Source organism: Heptranchias perlo, chromosome 42 (assembly GCF_035084215.1).
Source record: "Heptranchias perlo isolate sHepPer1 chromosome 42, sHepPer1.hap1, whole genome shotgun sequence".
Taxonomy (NCBI): Eukaryota; Metazoa; Chordata; class Chondrichthyes; order Hexanchiformes; family Hexanchidae; genus Heptranchias; species Heptranchias perlo.
This window is the reverse complement of record NC_090366.1, coordinates 12,240,394-12,259,769: the sequence shown is the minus strand read 5'-3', so window position 1 is coordinate 12,259,769 and position 19,376 is coordinate 12,240,394. Positions and strand designations below refer to the sequence as shown.

General features: G+C 48.9%; 2 protein-coding genes across 2 annotated transcripts in view; both read right to left on the bottom strand.

Moving 5' to 3' along the window:
• LOC137306208 (zinc finger protein 850-like) overlaps positions 1–19,376 on the bottom strand; it is a 77,461-nt gene that overhangs the window by 32,421 nt on the left and 25,664 nt on the right. The window contains exon 3 of the mRNA XM_067975305.1: positions 1,706–2,941. Coding sequence (XP_067831406.1) covers positions 1,706–2,941 — 1,236 coding nt within the window. The remainder of the gene's footprint in view (positions 1–1,705; positions 2,942–19,376) is intronic.
• prdm9 (PR domain containing 9) overlaps positions 2,988–19,376 on the bottom strand; it is a 30,965-nt gene continuing 14,576 nt past the window's right edge. Inside the window, exons 7-11 of the mRNA XM_067975164.1 lie at positions 16,527–16,798; positions 10,383–10,450; positions 7,015–7,205; positions 3,104–3,185; positions 2,988–3,003 (exon numbers count right to left, since the gene is read on the bottom strand). Coding sequence (XP_067831265.1) covers positions 2,988–3,003; positions 3,104–3,185; positions 7,015–7,205; positions 10,383–10,450; positions 16,527–16,798 — 629 coding nt within the window. The remainder of the gene's footprint in view (positions 3,004–3,103; positions 3,186–7,014; positions 7,206–10,382; positions 10,451–16,526; positions 16,799–19,376) is intronic.

Genomic DNA, 19,376 nt, shown 5'->3' with positions numbered 1-19,376 from the left:
CTCTTTTGTCCATGTTTGGACCAAGGCTGTAATGAGGTCTGGAGCTGAGTGGTCCTGGCGGAACCCAAACTGAGCATCGGTGAGCAGGTTATTGGTGAGTAAGTGCCGCTTGATAGCACTGTCGACGACACCTTCCATCACTTTGCTGATGATTGAGAGTAGACTGATGGGGCGGTAATTGGCCGGATTGGATTTGTCCTGCTTCTTGTCGACAGGACAAATGAGGTGATGCCAGTTGTTACCAAGTGAACCAGTCGCTGATACTTTGAATTTTGTTCAGCGTTTCTTTGGCACGAAAACTCACCCTTCATGTTAGGGTATTTCCAAGCTCGCTTTTGTGCCAATCGCATCCAATTCTTCTGGGCTGTTATGTTTACTCCTTCCGTTTACTCAGCAATGTCTGTATTTGGGGAGTGTTGTTCGCGGGACCCCGGACTTGGACAATGATGCCCATTGCTGACTTTTTGTGAATTTAATGCAGCAATCAAATGCCTGGTCTAAATCGCTCACGTTTCACTTTTGTAGTTTAAAATTACATCGGAGGCCCTTTAGTTGCATTGATCTTTCAGAATTTATTCGGACGATAAATCCTTTCCTGCCATTGTATTACATAATCGTCTTGTTGCTTTACACTGGCTCAGATTTACAATGCACGTTGTTGTGCCCTCGACCTCTATCTATAAGCGGGTAGAGGCTAAAATATATTAGAGTTCAATAAACTGCTCATTGACAGTTAATCAGATCACAATTTGTTGTTTAATAATGTTTGAATAACACTGTACATCAACATAGATTTTACTTCAACAATATAGACGCAGATCAGTTACTTTAAATGCAAATCTTTTAAATGCAACACAGAATAATACAAATTAAAGCACATTTTGGCATGTCGAGCCTGTGTCAAATAAATTACATGTTTCAACACATCCAACTTTTCAATTTTCAAATTCGGCTTCTGGTTAAACCTTTGTCAACACGTTCTTAAACTTTGAAAAATACAATAACAGCATTTTACTGATCACCTGTTGAAGAAATCTCATGGTAAAGAATGAAAGATACATGTGGGGGACAAGTGTTAAAGGAAAGTAACTGGAGCAGTGAGTCCACAGCACAGAATGGTTTTTATGACTTGGGCCAACAATAAAAGTGGTTAATTATTCAGTCGCTATATTTATTAATACATTATATTTTGTGATAGGCACCTTTACCGACTGTGTAAAGACATCATAGATACCAGCGATCTCATACCATCAGAATAAAGGGTCTCTGACAGCTCGGTGGGACAACGAATCATGGAGATTAAACACATTCTGCAGTTTATATCAGAGGGAACATTTTGCAATCCCAGTCAGAAGATACAATTTCAGAGCGAGAGGGTCAGAGATTAGGCTACAGCAACATAGCCCCAAATCTCCAACCCTTGCTGGGAGTGAGGAACCATGGAATTTACTCTTATGTTCCATTTTGATCCACAGAAAAATATTATCATGAAGAGTGAAAGGTAACAAGTATAAATATTAGTAATGTTTAAGAGAGCGAGTGGTCATTCACGGCCATTCAAATAGAAAGAAACATTCAAAATTAGTAAAATTATAAATTGGTTACTAATATCGTCATTATGTTTCAAAACATTCTCTCGTGAAATTTGAAAGCTGCTGAATCCTTGAAGATTTTCCCACAATCTCGGCAGGTTTCAAAGCATGTGTGAGCTTTCAGCTGATACAAAGAAGCAAAACTTTCTCCACATTCATTACATTTATACGGCCTCTCTCCTGTGTGGATCCGCTGGTGTCGATGGAGGCTCCCTGACACTGTGAAACTCTTTCCACATTCAGTACATTTATACGGCCTCTCTCCTGTGTGGATCCGCTGATGTTGACGGAGGCTCCCTGACACTGTGAAACTCTTTCCACATTCAGTACATTTATATGGCCTCTCTCCTGTGTGGATCCGCTGGTGTTGATGGAGGTTCCCTGACACTGTGAAACTCTTTCCACATTCAGTACATTTATACGGCCTCTCTCCTGTGTGGATCCGCTGGTGTTTATGGAGGTGCCCTGACACTGTGAAACTCTTTCCACATTCAGTACATTTATACGGCCTCTCTCCTGTGTGGATCCGCTGGTGTCGATGGAGGTGCCCTGCCCGTGTGAAACTCTTTCCACATTCAGTACATTTATACGGCCTCTCTCCTGTGTGGATCCGCTGGTGTCGATGGAGGTGCCCTGCCCGTGTGAAACTCTTTCCACATTCAGTACATTTATATGGCCTCTCTCCTGTGTGGATTCGCTGGTGTCGATGGAGGTGCCCTGACACTGTGAAACTCTTTCCACATTCAGTACATTTATACGGCCTCTCTCCTGTGTGGATCCGCTGGTGTTTATGGAGGCTCCCTGACACTGTGAAACTCTTTCCACATTCAGTACATTTATACGGCCTCTCTCCTGTGTGGATTCGCTGGTGTTTATGGAGGCTCCCTGACACTGTGAAACTCTTTCCACATTCAGTACATTTATACGGCCTCTCTCCTGTGTGGATCCGCTGGTGTTGTTGGAGGCTCCCTGACACTCTGAAACTCTTTCCACATTCAGTACATTTATACGGCCTCTCTCCTGTATGGATTCGCTGGTGTTGACGGAGGTGCCCTGACACTGTGAAACTCTTTCCACATTCAGTACATTTATACGGCCTCTCTCCTGTGTGGATCCGCTGGTGTTTATGGAGGTGCCCTGACACTGTGAAACTCTTTCCACATTCAGTACATTTATACGGCCTCTCTCCTGTGTGGATTTGCTGGTGTCGATGGAGGTGCCCTGACACTGTGAAACTCTTTCCACATTCAGTACATTTATATGGCCTCTCTCCTGTGTGGATCCGCTGGTGTAGATGGAGGCTCCCTGACACTGTGAAACCTTTTCCACATTCAGTACATTTATACGGCCTCTCTCCTGTGTGGATCCGCTGGAGTAGGTGAAGATCACCTGATTTTATAAATCCTCTCCCCTGGATAGATTGTGTGAAAGATCCCTGCCCATGTTTGCGATGCAAAAGATATTTTACGCTAGTAGGAGAAGTTTGTCCTGCTGAAATTTGTCGACAGAACTCAGGATGTCTTCTGATGTGCTTCTGAAGAAAATCTGCAGTGGTAAATGCAACATTACAATGTGGGCATGGATAAGACTCATCTCTGTGCCCTGCTGGAGAAGGAAGAAAGAGAAATGGTCAGTCTCAGCAAACATCCAGAAATTTCTTTTGGAAGTACAATTTAGGGTTATTTCAATATTAAAGCAGGGTTCTTAAAATGTTCATTTTGGGAATATAGAATCTCTTCTAGTGAAAGAAGTGGAGGAAAAAAATCATACATCGGGCATGCACATTTGAAGAATACTGTCAAATGTTTCAAGTTTCATGCATTAAGTCTTTGAAATTCTCCATGGAGCAAGGTACACATCAACACCCTTTTAAGAATTGTTATAAACCAGTGTGATAACCAGCTCTGTTAAAACAGGGAAAGAAAATTAAACAGCAAGTGTTGAGTAAAAGATCAGGGGAACCAGCTGGGAGTTGGCAGTGACCCCAACAGTGCAATGAAGCTCACTAAATCTTTATAAATGCTCAATTATTCAGCTTGAGCTACTCCAAGTAAATTTTCGAATAACATCAATATTCAAAATGTATATATATTTATAAAACCTGTAAAAATGGATACTGACTATAAAATAAGTAGTCAATTTTCCCTGGCATTGGGCAGTCTCAAGTCCAGAAAGGTTAGAGAATGGGGGAATGACTGGACCAAGGTATGGAAGAGAGAATGAGAGAGGGTGGAAATGGGACTGTGTAACACTGCCTCAGAGGATGGGGGGACAGTCCCTTAGCAGGTAGGATAAGCTACCTCGGAGTTTGAGGGTAACAGCCTCAATCAGCAGTGTGGGGGGAAAAACCAACTCAGTGAAAGATTGGGGAACATTGCTTCAGCTGGGGTGCAGGGGCGTGTAACACTGCCTGAATGGAGGTGTGGTGGAACAATGCTTCAGCTGGGGTGCAGGGAGGTGTAACACTGCCTTGGTGGGCAACTTGGTGTTAGAAGATATCTCTTTGGAGGCAAAATGTGAAAACCTCATTAGATGTAGTTGGAATGGGGGGGGGGGGGGGAGTCAGTATTTTCTGAGCCCCAAAATACGCTAACCTCTATCAGCCTTGGCTCACCTCCGAGTCAGAGGTTGTTGGTTCCTGTCCCACTCCACAGACTTGAGTACATAATCCAGGCTGACACTGCAGTGCAGTGCTGAGCTTTCGGAGGTGCCGTCTTTCAAACCATGTTAAACCGTGACCTTGTCTTCCTGTTCAGATGGACATGAACAATCCCATGACACTATATGAAGATGAGCAGTGTGCTTTCCCGGTGTCCTGACCAACATTTATCCCACAACCAACACCACCACCAAGACAGATTACCTGACCATTTATCTCATTGCTGTTTGTGGGATCTTGTTGTGCGCAAACTGGCTGCTGTATTTGCCTACGTAACAACAGTGATTGACTTCAAAAAGTACTTTGGGATGTCCTGAGTATGTGAACAGCATTATATAAGTGCAATTCTTACCTAAAAAGTAGCATGATGATTTTTAAGGGAGCAGTTCCTTACTTCACTGCCTATTCTACTGATGTGGAGATGCCGGTGATGGACTGGGGTTGACAATTGTAAACAATTTTACAACACCAAGTTATAGTCCAGCAATTTTATTTTAAATTCACAAGCTTTCGGAGGCTTCCTCCTTCGTCAGGTAAATGTTCAGGAGCTCCTTGAAGCCTACGCATTTATACATCACAGAACAATACATGGTGTTTACAGACTGCCCCTGCAACTGCCCATTGCCAAGGCAATCACCGTGTTCAGACAGAGAGGTGTCACCTGCAGAACCCCCGAATACACATTCAACAAAAAAACAAACAGGAAAAAAAAAACAGAGAGAGGCAGAAACATCCGGAAGGCAGAGAAAGCCAGCAAATGACCCATTATATGGGTCAATATAATGGGTCATTTGCTGGCTTTCTCTGCCTTCCGGATGTTTCTGCCTCTCTCTGTTTTTTTTTCCTGTTTGTTTTTTTGTTGAATGTGTATTCTACTGAGGAGGGTATAACAGCAAAGACCAATTCTGGCTTCATTCAAAGTCTACATGTGTGATTTCCAGTCAAATAAAAGGCTCGTATTTATGTCATGCTGTATTACATCTCTCAAACATCCCAAAGCATTTTACACAGCATTGAAATATAGTGACAATTATGTATGCAAGCATGGCAGCCATTTTTCACCCAGACAACCCACAGACTTTAATGAGATGTTATTCTGTTTTTTTGGTGATGCTGGTTGAGGAAGGAACTTGCGCCAGGACACAGGGAGAACCTTCTGCACTTTTTCAATAGTTCCATGGAATCTTTATGTCACCTTAGGAAGGCCTTGAATCTGGAGGATAGGTCCTCTGACAGCATGCCCTTAAAGATTAACAATTAGCCCTAAAGTGGGACTTCAATCATCAATCTTTGCTTCAGAGACAAGATTGCTACAAACTGAGGTAAATTGAAAAACCAAAGAGTCACTGTATAGGGATCAGGAGAGGGAACACCTGCTAAATTCGCCCCCTCCAATCCAAGAGGACTAAGGGCAACTATACCGCCTCTCCTACTGTCCAGGTAGAGATACTGGGAACCGTTAAAGGATATAGCTTGAGGTTGGACCTCAAGCTTTCATCTGCTCTCTATCCCCTATTACAACATATGACACAGTCAATTATCAGAGAATCATACAGCACAGAAGGAGGCCATTCGGCCCATCGTGTCTAAGCCGGCACTTTGGAAGAGCTATCCTATTAGTCCCACTCCCTTGCTTGTTCCCCATAGCCATGCAATTTTTTCCTTTTCAAGTAGATATCCAATTCCCTCGTGAAAATGACGACTGAATCTTCTTTGACCACCCTTGCACGCAGTGCATTGCAGATAATAACAACTCGCTGCGTTAGAAGATTTCTCCTCATCTCCCCACTGACTTTTTTGCCAATTATTTTAGATTTGTGTTCTCTGGTTACTGATCTTCCTGCCAGTGGAAACAGTTTCTCGCTATCTCCTTTTATCAAAGCCCCTCATAATTTTGAACATCTCTATTGAATCTCCCATTAAACTTCTCTGCTCAAAGGAGAACAATCCCAGCTTCTGTAGTCTCTGTCCATTACTGAAGTTCCCCATCCCTGGAACCATTCTGGTAAATCTCCTCTGCACCCTCTGTAAGCCCTTGACATCCTTCCAAAAGTGTAGTGCTGAGAATTGGACACAATACTCTAGCTGAGGCCTAACCAGTGATTTATAAAAGTTCACCATAAATGCCTTGCTTTTGTACTCTATGCCTCTATTTATAAAGGCTAGGGTCCCATATTCTTTCATAATAGCCTTATCAACTTGTCCTGTCACCTTCAAAGATTTGAGTATATGAACCACCAGGTCTCTGTTCCTGCACTCCCTTTAAAATTGTACCATTTCATTTATATTGCCTCCTCATTCTTACTTCCAAAATGCATCACTTCACACTTCTCTGCATTAAATTTCATCTGTCATGTGTGTCCCCATTTCACCAGTCTGTCTATATCCTCCTGAAGTCTTCTACTGTCTATTTCACTGTTTACTACAATTCCAAACTTTGTGTTATTTGCAAATTTTGAAATTATGCCCCCTTACCCAAGTCCAGATCATTAATATATATCAAAAAGACCAATGGTCCTAACACCGACCCTTGGTGGAATTCATTCTATACTTTCCTCCAGTCTGATAAACAACTGTTCAGCATTATTCTCTGCTTTCTGCCTCTTAGCCAATTTCGTATTCACGATGCCACTGCCCCTTTGATCCCATGGGCTTTAATTTTGCTAACAAGTCTATTATGTGGCACTTTATCAAATGCCTTTGAAATAAGAGAACACAAATGATAATTTGGCTACAGTTCCCAGTTTTAGTCAGAATCCTTACATTTTGGTTCTTGTTTTGACATCCACATTGTAGTCCATTTGATGCCCAGTTCTTTGCCATATTCATCTCCATACCAGACCAGCAGCTCACACCGAGGAGGAACAAGCTTGCAGGTCCTGTAATAAATTTTGCCGCAGAGCTGAAAGGCTACAAGGTTCTGCTCCTCCTCCTTTCTGGCACAGTTAACAAATCTAAAGCATAATAAGCAAACACATAAGCACCTGAAAAATCACTTTTAATTGTAAAATGAATACAGATTGAAAAGTATATTAGTATAGTTGGAATTACAGGACATGTCCCCAGCCATGGCCAAATTGCAACTTTAAACATGCTGTCAGGAGGGGACACTCTGTGGAGACCAATCACTTCAGTGTAGATCGGAAAGATAATGGGCCTGATTTTAGCAGGCCTGTGGGTTTCCGGCGAGTTGGGTTTCGGGTGCGTGGCCTCCGCGCGCGGTGAAATTAGTGGGTTGCCCGCGCGATCGTAGCAGGCAATCCACTAATTGGAATCACTTACCTGCTCCTCCGGGGTCCGCGCTGCTGGTCTGCGCGTTGGGCGGGCTGCGCATGCGCAGTACGATCTGTCAGCTGGAGGCTCTCTAGTTAAAGGGGCAGTCCTCCACTGACAGATGCTGCAACCAATGGAACAAATTACAGCATGGAGCAGCCCAGGGGGAAGGCTGCTCCCAGTTTAATGATGCCTCACCCCAGGTATCATCAGATGGGGTGAGGAGGAGGGGGAGGACAGAGATCTTCCACCCGGCGGGCGGGAGGAAGCGGCCTGCCTCTGCCACCAAGAAGGCCTGGCTCGAGGTGGCAGAGGGGGTCACCTGCACCACCAACATATCGCCCACCTGCATACAGTGCAGGAGGCGCTCCAATGACCGCAGTAGGTCAGCCACAGTGAGAACACGTAGTCTTTCCCCTACACTCCGTCTGCCACAACAATGCCCCCACCCCACATCTCCTTCGGCACCGCCAACACTACTCTGTCACATCACCCCTCATACCCACTCAAACCCCATCCTCATCTTACCTGCACCTACTCACCTCGCCAGTACTCACCCCGCCACTAACACGCAACCCAATCCTCATCTAATCTCATGGCTCTATCCCATACTCACCCTCTCGTGCATCTCCCTCACAGCCAGCCTCACTCAACCTGCCACCACCTGTGCTGCAGCCACAGGGCATGCATCACATATGTGCAGTAGGCAGCGTCAGGCAAACGTGTCATGAGCATGTAGGGGATGCACAAGGGTGTCTGAGAGTTTGCCATGGGTGTTACCTATATTGAATTTCAGAGCAACAAACATCACACATTATATTGGCACCACCACTGCCATGTCTCCGCGAATCCTGTCTGTTGTGTCCAATAATGCCCGCTCCTGGGTATCACTATGAGGACCCACCACTGATGCCACCCATTGTGTTACTGCAGAGTAGGTGCAGGTGTATTTGCAGGGCTCTTCCGCGCAGACGACTGAGAGACATCGGCGGTGTACTCGGCTGCACCCTGGAAGGATGCGGAGGAGAAGTTGTGGAGGGCAGTGGTGACTTTGGCAGCGACAGGTAAGCAGATGGTGCTGGGGCCAGCCAGGAGCAGCTCGGCATGAAAGAGCCTGCAGATCTCCACGACTACATGTCGAGTGAATCTGCGCCTCCGTGTGCACTGCTGCTCGGAGAGGTCCGGGGAGCTGCGCCTCGGTCTATGGACCCTGTGGCGAGGGTAGTGCCCTCTGCGACTCATCTCTCTCTGTGGTTGTCCTCCCTCCTGCTGTGCAGGTGGGCGTGCAATAGCACCGTGTTGGGGGGCTCCACGTCTCTGCGGCGGACGGCGTGGACTGCGAGGCTGCTGGGGCTGGTCATGCTGTTCGTCCTCCGAGGGTGTCCACGCACCTCCCATCTGGCAGGTGTTGGTCTGAGGGGTTGTGCAGGGTAGGTGGGTGGTTCCTCGGACTGGGGCTGCGGTTTCGCGTCGGTCTGTCCTCTGGCTTGGCGGGGGGTGGTGGGGGGCAGGGGTTGCCCTATGTGACGCGGTGGCCTCCTGCGTGGGTGAGGGCTCTCCCCCCCCCCCCCCCCCCCCGTGGAGTGCACCTTGGCAGCTGCCACAGGCTGCTGGCTGCAACACGCCTGGTTGGAGGGAGACTGTTTCCCCCAGTGTGTGAAACACTCTGCGTTGAAGGTAAAATCCCACACTTCCTGTTTTGACAGCTGATTCAGCTCATTTAATGACCTCAACAAGCAAGGTAAGTACACTCAAGTGGAACCCCGCTGGCTTTAATTGCCTGCGGGATTCCCACCAGCGGGGGCCGCGCACGCAGCCCCGCACGTCATCGGGGAACCCGAAAGTGGTCGGGATCGTGGCGCGATCCGGTCACGTGACTGGATATCGGGATTTTCGGGGCCCCCCCGCTGGAAACCCACAGGAAACCTGACGGTAAAATCGAGCCCAATCTGTCACCAATGGACATTCATTAAACAACAGTACTGACAGCGATTTAGCGACATGACGGAAAGCATACTCTCCGTTCATCCCCTCAGATGGAGAACTGTGCATGGGATTAAGTTGGCGGGGGGGTGGGGGGGGCGGTGGGAGGGAGATGGTCATCAAAGAAGTAGTAGACAATAAAAGTCTTCCTGTCTCTTTCAAATATATATACAAAGGCAGACCAAACTTTCTCAACAGACAATTAATTTATTTCAGCAAAAAATGATTTGTTAAAAAAACAAATTAAGTATTCGTACTTCCTCAAAACAAAGTGCAACTTAGCCATTATCTAATTTGCAGTAACTGACCTCCCTTGATGGTTCAATGGTAAAATGCACTGTGTGATGCGCAACTAAGCCACAACTTACACTTATAAGGGTGATTCCACAATCCTACACTCACAAACAGCATGCCATTCTCTCAATTAGAAATCAGCTTGAAAATTTGCAGGTGTGCAAACTATTAATCTAAGTAATGGTTTATGCTGATGTAAAAAGGTCAGTTCATGTGCTTCATGTGATTATTCTGGATATTTTTCTCCCGGAAATAAGCCTTGTTCCCTACGAACCAGTGTTTCTTTAACCGCCCAACCAAGTATAGAGAGCCCACGGGTCAGAAAACCCTTATCACAGTATTCCTGTGCACTACGGGGGCAAGACAAGGAAACGCAGGTTCAAATTAGTTAAAGGTAAATTTAGGGCTGAGTATATCAACGATTGAAACCGACACCAAGATGGAGCGCAAAGCCTAGAATGAGAAACATTGGAGCAATGGAAGGGGCTTGTTCTGGATGGATTAATTAAGATCTGCCAATTGATCTTCCTCCTCTGTTACTATCTTGTGATCCTCACAATATAGAATCAGTATTGCCTTACCTCATCCAATTTGATTTAGATTCATCCTTTGCATCAATGTATTCAAAATCTTTGTTGGCTTTGCTGATCTGCAGAAAAGTATTTTGATAAAACCACTGGATTAATAAAAAAAAATCAACTTTATCTTTATTTTAGTCAGTGATCAAGCTTGCCATGAATTGCAATAGCCTCCCACTTCTTTTAGTAAAAACTGACAATCCCCTTACCTGTTTTCTGTGATTATACCTTTGCTGCTGAGTGCTCAGATCAATAAAATAGCTGAGACTGAAATGATGTGGCATAGGAGCTACAAACATAGAATTATGGTGATGAACAGTCTACGGAAGTTTTGAAAAGTCGGGAAATGTCCCTGAATTACTGTGATATCAGAGTGCCCAGGATTTGTATTTGACAACTACGGTTCAATACATTCTGAAACTAGGAATGATGAGAGTTGGTTGAGATAACGCCAGACTCCCCTGTCCATAAAGACAATGACAGCAGGCTCTGGCAATCTCCTGGAACTGCTTCAACAGGATAATACCTGAATTAGATCACCATGCCTAGATTAATAAGAATATGAACAAAGTACAAGGTACTGGAGTGTAGGATCATTCTTAGTTGACCTTGGCTCCAGTACAAAGGCATTGAATAAAAATGATAACAGCTGCAAGGCCATCCATTACCTTCAGGTTCTATTCTTCAAAAACAGGAGTAGGGAAGCAAGCTATGGATGCAATAGACATAGATACTAGCTATCTTCCTCTTAGGAATTTGGAGATGGGACCTTAGGTCCTGATCAGAATGCTGTGCTAACCACAGATGTCTGATTGACGTTAAGGAACTGTGAGCAGTGGCATTTAAATCCCCATCTCCAGCATCATGCTTTCCTTTGACAGGAATATTTGGGGACCAATATTTCCCAATTATGAGTGAGGACATAATGGCTCTCTCCCTATGGTAGGGTCATCTAGTCACAACCTGCCCAGGGCTCAAGTACCTTTTTTTGGAGACTTATGATCTGTGGAGGCTTTTTGCGACTCAACTAGGGTCACAGTATTTGTGGTGTGTATCCAGATCCCAGATACTGAGCATACTCAGTGCACACCTTAAACCATCAGAAGGAACAGAATAAGACACAGGAAAAGTCAAACAGATTTAAAGGAGACAAAAGAAACTTAGTTATCAAGTCAAAATAGACATGCTCCCTGCCACGTTCCAATTTCTCCCACATGTTTCTCCCACCCCAAGGCTGCTCAGCTCTCCTCTGACTTTTTCCCACTCAGACATCTCATGGGACCCTCCCATTGTTACCTAATCATCGCCAGTTTCCCAGCATTGGGAAATCAGCACTTTAGTTTTGAAAGCACTCAATGTATCTGCCAACTATAGATTCTTGATATCCTCAACTTAGCCAAACTCCAGAGATTTGGCTATTTATCCTGACCCCCAAACAATGTACACTTCCTAATGTGTGCAAAGCCAGGGGAAGGGTAGAATCAGGAAAGGGGAGGAGGTGTGAGCAGTGAAGTGGCATGGGAAGGAGGAGAGGAACACGAGGGCAAAGGGGACAGATAGGGCCCGATTTTAGCATGCGGTCTTGGGTGTGTTCTCGGCGGGGGGGCCTCTAAAATCCCGAAATCGAGGAGCAGGACCGGATCGCGCCTCGATCCCGCCCACTTCCGGGTTCCGCGCTGACGTGCGGGGGTGCGTGCGTAGCCCCCGCTGGTGGGAATCCCGCAGGCAATTAAAGCCAGCGAGGTTCCACTTGAGTGTATTTATCTCGGTATTTCAGGTCATTAAATGACCTGATTGAGCTGTTTTTATAACAAGTGTGGGATTTTACGGTGAAATGAGACTGTTTCCCATACTGGGGGAAACACTCACACTCCCAACGGACGTGTTGCAGCCAGCAGCCTGTGGCAGCTGCCAAGGTGCATTCCACAGGTGAGGGGGGAGAGCCTTCACCAACGCAGGAGGGCACTCCGTAACATTGGGCAACGCCTGCCCTCCACCACCCTCCTCCAAGCAAGAAGATTCACCAGTGTGGAAGTGCAACCCCTGTGCGAGGACACACTTTTCTAGCATGCACAACCCCGCAGACCTACACCTGCCAGATGGGTGCTGCGTTGACATCCTCGGAGGACGAACAGCATGACCAGCCTCAGCAGCCTCGCAGTCCACGCCATCCGCCTCAGAGACGTGCATCCCCACAACACGGTGCTGTGGCACATCCACCTGCACAGCAGGATGGAGGGCATCCGCAGAGAGAGATGCGTCGCAGGAGGCACTACCCTCCGCACAGGGTCTACAGACCGAGGCTCAGCTTCATGGACCTCTCTGAGCAGCAGTGCATACGTAGGCTCAGAGTCACTCGCCAGGTAGTCGCCGACATCTGCAGCCTCCTTAATGACGAGCTGCTCCCGGATGGACCAAGCAGCATCTTCTTACCCGTCGCCGTCAAAGTCACCACTGCCCTCAACTTCTTCGCCTCCGGATCCTTCCAGGGTGCCACGGGGGACATCACCGGGGTCTGTCAATCGTCTGCACACAAGTGCATAAGGCAGGTCACCGATGGGTTGTTCCGCAGGGCCTCGACCTACATCAACTTTGCCATGGATGAGCGCAGCCAGACGGAGAGGGCGGTTGGATTCCATGCTGTGGCTGGCTTCCCACAGGTGCAGGGTGTAATCGATTGCACCCACATAGCGATACGGGCACCTCCACATGAGCCAGGGCTGTTCATCAACAGGAAAGGGTATCACTCCATGAACGCCCAGCTCATTTGTGACCACCGCCAGAGATTCCTACACGTGTGCACCAGATACCCTGGCAGCTGCCACGATGCCTTCGTCCTCAGGGAGTCCACCGTCCCGCCCCTCTTCCACGCACCCAACACCGGCAACGGCTGGCTCCTCGGCGACAAGGGATATCCCCTGCACACGTGGCTTATGACACCTCTGAGGAACCCCATTACCGAGCCGCAGCGTCGATATAATGACAGCCACATTGCTACCAGGTCTACAATTGAGCAGGCTATAGGGCTGCTCAAGATGCGCTTCAGGTGCCTTGATCGTTCCGGGGGAGCGCTCCAATGCACGCCACTCCAAGTGGGACGAATTATAGTTGTCTGCTGTGCCCTGCATAACATGGCACTACAGAGAGGGGTGCCGCTGGAGGAGGCCCCATGCACACCTGCCACCCACATTGAGGACGACAATGAGGAGGAGGAGGAGGAGGAAGAGGAGGAGGAGGAAGAGGGAGAGGAGGAGGAACGACCCATGGGCCGATCACTGGCTCACCTGCGTGCCCATCAGGCCAGGGAGGCACTCATATGCCAACGGTTCTCCTAACATCACACTGTGTGAGGCGTTCATATGCCATAACGTGCACAGACGAGGGTCCATACAGGCTCCCTCCACAGAAGAGTGGTGCCTGTACACCAGCACCCACTGTATTATGCCCAATGGGTGGGACGGGGTGGCGCACGGAAGGGACATATTGCACAAGCCGCAGAATTATGGACAAGAGGTGGCTGCATTGGTGAGAAAAAGTGAGTTTATTTTGTGTTGACATTCAAAGAGTGGAAATAAAAAAAAACAAATAGACAAACACCCTGGTGCAATCCCTGTGTGCTCACGGAACTTTAGGCTTTCGTTTCCGGGTACCCCTACATGGTGCTACCCCTGTGGCTCCAGCAGAGGTGGTGGCAGGTTGCTCCTGTTCGTGCCCTGACCTGGTAGATGCTTTGGGCCGACGCCCCCTGGGTTTCGGTGCCCGTGAGGGCACCTCCACAGACTGCTCCTCCTGCACCTGTGCAGGGGCAGACTCGGCCACCTGGAGAGGATGGACTATTGCGGGCACTGGTTGAGAGGGGGGCAACGGGTGAGACGTGGGGGCGCCTTGAGTAGCGTCCACACTTCCATTTCCCCGTTCACCATCTTCCCTCTCATGGCCAAGGCCCACATCACCCCTTCCACCCTGCTGGACGGCAGTTTGGATGGCGTGGGTGAGACCTTGCAAGGCCACCTCCAATGTATCTGTCAACCTGTTGATGGCGGCAGAATGTTGCTCACCCTGAATCCGAACAGCCATTGTGAGGGCCTGGATGGACTCATTCGTGAGCTGTGCGTGACGCTCGAGGGAGGCTAGACTGTCCTCCACCGCAGACGTTCCCACACCTACCCGCGACACTATCTCAGAGATGCCTTAACGTCCCTGCGACACTATCTCGGCGATACCCTCCTGCACCTGTGCCACCATTCCCCTCATGCAGGAGTTGGACTCCTCCATCCTCCGTGCGATTGTGGAGAGTGCGCGTGGCACCTCTCCCAGTACCTCAGCAATGTGCTGGTGCCCCTCGACGACTCTCCTTTTGACTGGTGGCCCCCTGGGTTCAGCATCTGGGTCCGGCTGAGCAGAGCCTGGAGAAGAGTGCTCCCACCGACGCGGACCCTCCACGGCTGACCCTGCCACCAGGGTCTGCTTATGCTCACGTGTGCGCGGTGACTCACCATGTGCAATCCCAACTAACTGAGGGGGGGGGGGGGAACCCACCGAGGTGTGTGTACCTGCGCTGGTGGATGCAAGGATCATGTGTGACGATGCACCCTCAGAGACGGGCATGTCCTCTGAGGATCGCCCTCAACCGAAATGTCGATCGCAGACGGCCCTGCAAGAGAACAGAGGGCAATATCAGGCATGTGTCCAAATGTGGTGGTGCGGCATATGCCATGTGATGCTAAGATCATTCGCGCTCATGAGTGATGAGTGCCAGCTTTCCCTTACCGGCCGTTTCGACAGAACCAGCCTCGCCATCCGCCACCGACAGGCAATGCAGCGTGCGGCTGATCTCCAGTGCCTCGACCTCGGCGTCTGTCAGAGCCACCTCGTGTGGCGGGCCCCCTCCGGTGCGTGCCCTATCGCATGCATTCCTGCACCTCTTCTCCTGTGAGGGCAAAACACAAAAACATTATTGAGTGATGATTACAATGTGAGACGCTTCAGGCATTGGTGTGAGTGGGTTGAGCGTGTGGCAGATGGATGGGAGGATGCGTGTGCCACATGGCCATCCCATTGTATGGGCATTGGGGTGTGTGGTAGTGGTCGAGTGGGGACAGGGACGGTGGGTACGTGCAGACACTGTGAGGATGATAGTTGGGTGGCTGTGAGGATTGGTGCGGGAGCGCAGTGCTGTCAGTGGAGATGGGGTTGTGAGGTGTTTGAGGTGATGTGGAAGACGGAGTGACGCAGAGTGCGTTAGTGTACTCACTTTCCCGGACCTGGTGAGGTCATTGAATCTCTTGCGGCACTGAATCCAAGTGTGGGTGGTGTTGCCCCTGCTTGTGACCTCCGCGGCCACCTCCTCCCATGCCCTCTTGGAGGCGCTGCCAGGGCACCTCCTTCCATCCGTGGGGAACAGCGTCTCCCTCCTCATGCGGACCCCGTCCAGCAGCACCTGGAGGGCATGGTCCATGAATCGGGGAGCAGCCTTGCCCCTGCGCTCCTCCATCCTTCATGGACTGTAGGTTGTGGCTGGAGGGGCTTTGGTGGACTGCCCCTTTAAATAGAGCTCCGACGTCAATGCGCATGAGCAGGCCGCCAGCACGCAGCTGAGAAGCGCGGAACCCGTAACTGACGGCTCATTACATCAATCATCCCGCGATCGCGCGCGCAAAGCACTCAATTCGGACGGCGCGTTTTTCTCGAGCCCGACTGACCGCCCGCTGCCAACCCGCGCCCCTGGTAAAATCGGGCCCATAGAGTTTAATATTTGCCTCAGCTCGGGGTGGGGAGGAGGGGGCGGGGAGAAGAGTAAATCTAGTGAGTAATTTTGCCTCAGGGAGATTCTGGTGTGCGAGTACTGCCTCAGCTGGGGGCAAAGCAGTTTTTTTAAATCAAGTTGGAGGGGGAGAGAAGTCTTTTTTGGCCTCAGCGGAGGGAGAAGAATTTTTGTGAATATTTTCGTGTTTTGACAGGCTATTTAAACACAAGAGGCATCACGTCAAAACCTGGTTTTGTCTTCACCCACTGTCTACTTACCAGTCGGACTCACTGAGTAACAACCATGAATGAGAACCTTGGATAATTTTTAAAAATAAATTCAAATAAGTCCTGAACTTCTTTTAACAAATAAGGAACTGGATAACTACAGTAGTCACTTACCGCCCACGAATAACCACTGACAGCAGCTGCTTCTTCATTTGATACTACTCCTTCATAGGGTCCAAAGTGAACGCCTCTGGGAATAACCTTCCCTTCATTCCATACACCAAGACCAGCTTTTCGAATTTTTGAAGCCGCTATACTGAGACCCTCCGGAAGGGTTAAACGTGCTCTGTCTGGTTGACTGAATTCGACAACCGTGTCCTTTATGAAAACTGGAGGACCATGCACAGGGCATTCTTCAATAAAAAATGTCTCGCAGTCTTCACAAACTAACACATAAAATGCAAAATTAAAGACAGATCAGGAGCTCAGTTTATTTTTCAGTGTTCATGAAGGTGAAGGGTGCTAGTGCTGAGAAAGGATAGATTACCTACCGTAGATTTGATCTTCCTCATTGTTTGATTGAAATTCAGTCCGCACAGACAAATACAATATTTCCGTGATCCATCAGCTCGGGAAAGCATCTGGGGAACCTTCTATTAATGAAAATGACACCCAGTGCCAGTCAGGTGTTCCCCCACTCTGTTGTATAAAAGGACTTGTTCTGGGCGACATGTTCTATTCTTTACCAACTCTACAGCAGACGCCACAACCTCGAAACCAAGATAGAGTCCATACTCTCAACCTGTACTCAGGACACAGCAGACCAGCTACGATATACCGCCAAACAGACGAGGCAATGGAACTACGCTGCCTACATGAAAACCAAGAGCAGGAAGCTTGAGAAACTCGGCATCACCACCAGCATCGACCAAGCTTCCCCTGGTACCACGGTTGCAACCACAGGGAAGTCTATCGTCAATTTGTCCGACCACACCCTTCAACCAGACGAAATCGAAGTTCTCAGCCGAGGGCTCAATTTCTGCCCCACTACCAAAATGGACCCCACTAGTCTCGCGGCGGACACAGAGGAATTCATCAGGAGAATGAGGCTCCGGGAATTCTACCACAAACCACAAAATTTCAGCAGCGAACCCAATGAGACAATCGACGATCCGGAACAGCAGACAGAGGGATCCGCGGTACAGCAACCGAAGAGGAAAGAGTCAAACTGGACTCCTCCAGAGGGTCACTGCCCTCAGCTGGACATGTATGCTCAAGCTGTCAGGAAATGCGTCAATGCCAGATTCATCAGCCGCACTCAGAAGACAGTCCAGAATGTCACCCGAGCACAACGCAACGCCATCAACGCTCTCAAGACCAACCGCAACATCGTCATCAAACCAGCGGACAAAGGAGGAGCCATTGTCATACAGAACAGAACGGACTATTGCAAAGAAGCATACCGACAACTGGACAACCAGGAACACTACAGACGGTTACCCGCAGACCCGACCAAAGAACACACCCACCAGCTCAACAAACTGATCAAGACCTTCGATCCAGACCTTCAAAGCATCCTACGCACTCTCATCCCACGTACTCCCCGCGTGGGAGACTTCTACTGCCTCCCAAAGATACACAAAGCCAACACACCTGGACGTCCTATCGTATCAGGCAACGGAACCCTGTGTGAGAACCTCTCTGGATACATCGAGGGCATCCTGAAACCCATCGTACAGGGAACCCCCAGCTTCTGTCGCGACACTACAGACTTCCTACAAAAACTCAGTACCCACGGACCAGTTGAACCAGGAACACTTCTCACCACGATGGACGTCTCGGCACTCTACACCAGTATCCCCCACGATGACGGCATCGCTGCGACAGCATCAATACTCAACACCAACAACAGCCAATCTCCGGACGCCATCCTACAACTCATCCGCTTCATCCTGGATCACAATGTCTTCACCTTCGATAACCAGTTCTTTACCCAAACACACGGAACAGCCATGGGGACCAAATTCGCACCCCAATACGCCAACATTTTCATGCACAAGTTCGAGCAGGACTTCTTCACTGCACAAGACCTCCAACCAACACTATACACCAGATACATCGACGACATTTTCTTTCTATGGACCCACGGCGAAGAATCACTGAAGAGACTACACGATAACATCAACAAGTTCCATCCCACCATCAAGCTCACCATGGACTACTCCTCAGAATCAGTTTCTTTCTTGGACACACGAATCTCCATCAAAGACGGGCACCTCAGCACCTCACTCTACCGCAAGCCCACGGACAACCTCACGATGCTCCACTTTTCCAGCTTCCACCCTAACCACGTCAAAGAGGCCATCCCCTATGGACAGGCCCTGCGAATACACAGGGTCTGCTCAGACGAGGAGGAACGCGATGGACACCTACAGACGCTGAAAGACGCCCTCGTAAGAACGGGATATGACGCTCGACTCATCGATCGACAGTTCCGACGGGCCACAGCAAAAAATCGCATAGACCTCCTCAGGAGACTAACAGGGGACGCAACCAACAGAGTACCCTTTGTCGTCCAGTACTTCCCCGGAGCGGAGAAACTACGCCATGTTCTCCGCAGCCTTCAACATGTCATCAATGATGACGAACACCTCGCTATGGCCATCCCCACACCTCCACTACTCGCCTTTAAACAGCCACCCAACCTCAAACAGACCATCGTTCGCAGCAAATTACCCAGCTTTCAAGAGAACAGCGTCCACGACACCACACAACCCTGCCGCGGTAACCTCTGCAAGACATGCCAGATCATCGACACAGATACCACCATCACACGAGAGGACACCACCCACCAGGTGCATGGTTCATACTCCTGTGACTCGGCCAACGTTGTCTACCTCATACGTTGCAGGAAAGGATGCCCCAGAGCATGGTACATTGGCGAGACCATGCAGACACTGCGACAACGGATGAACGGACACCGCGCAACAATCGCCAAACAGGAGGGTTCCCTCCCAGTCGGAG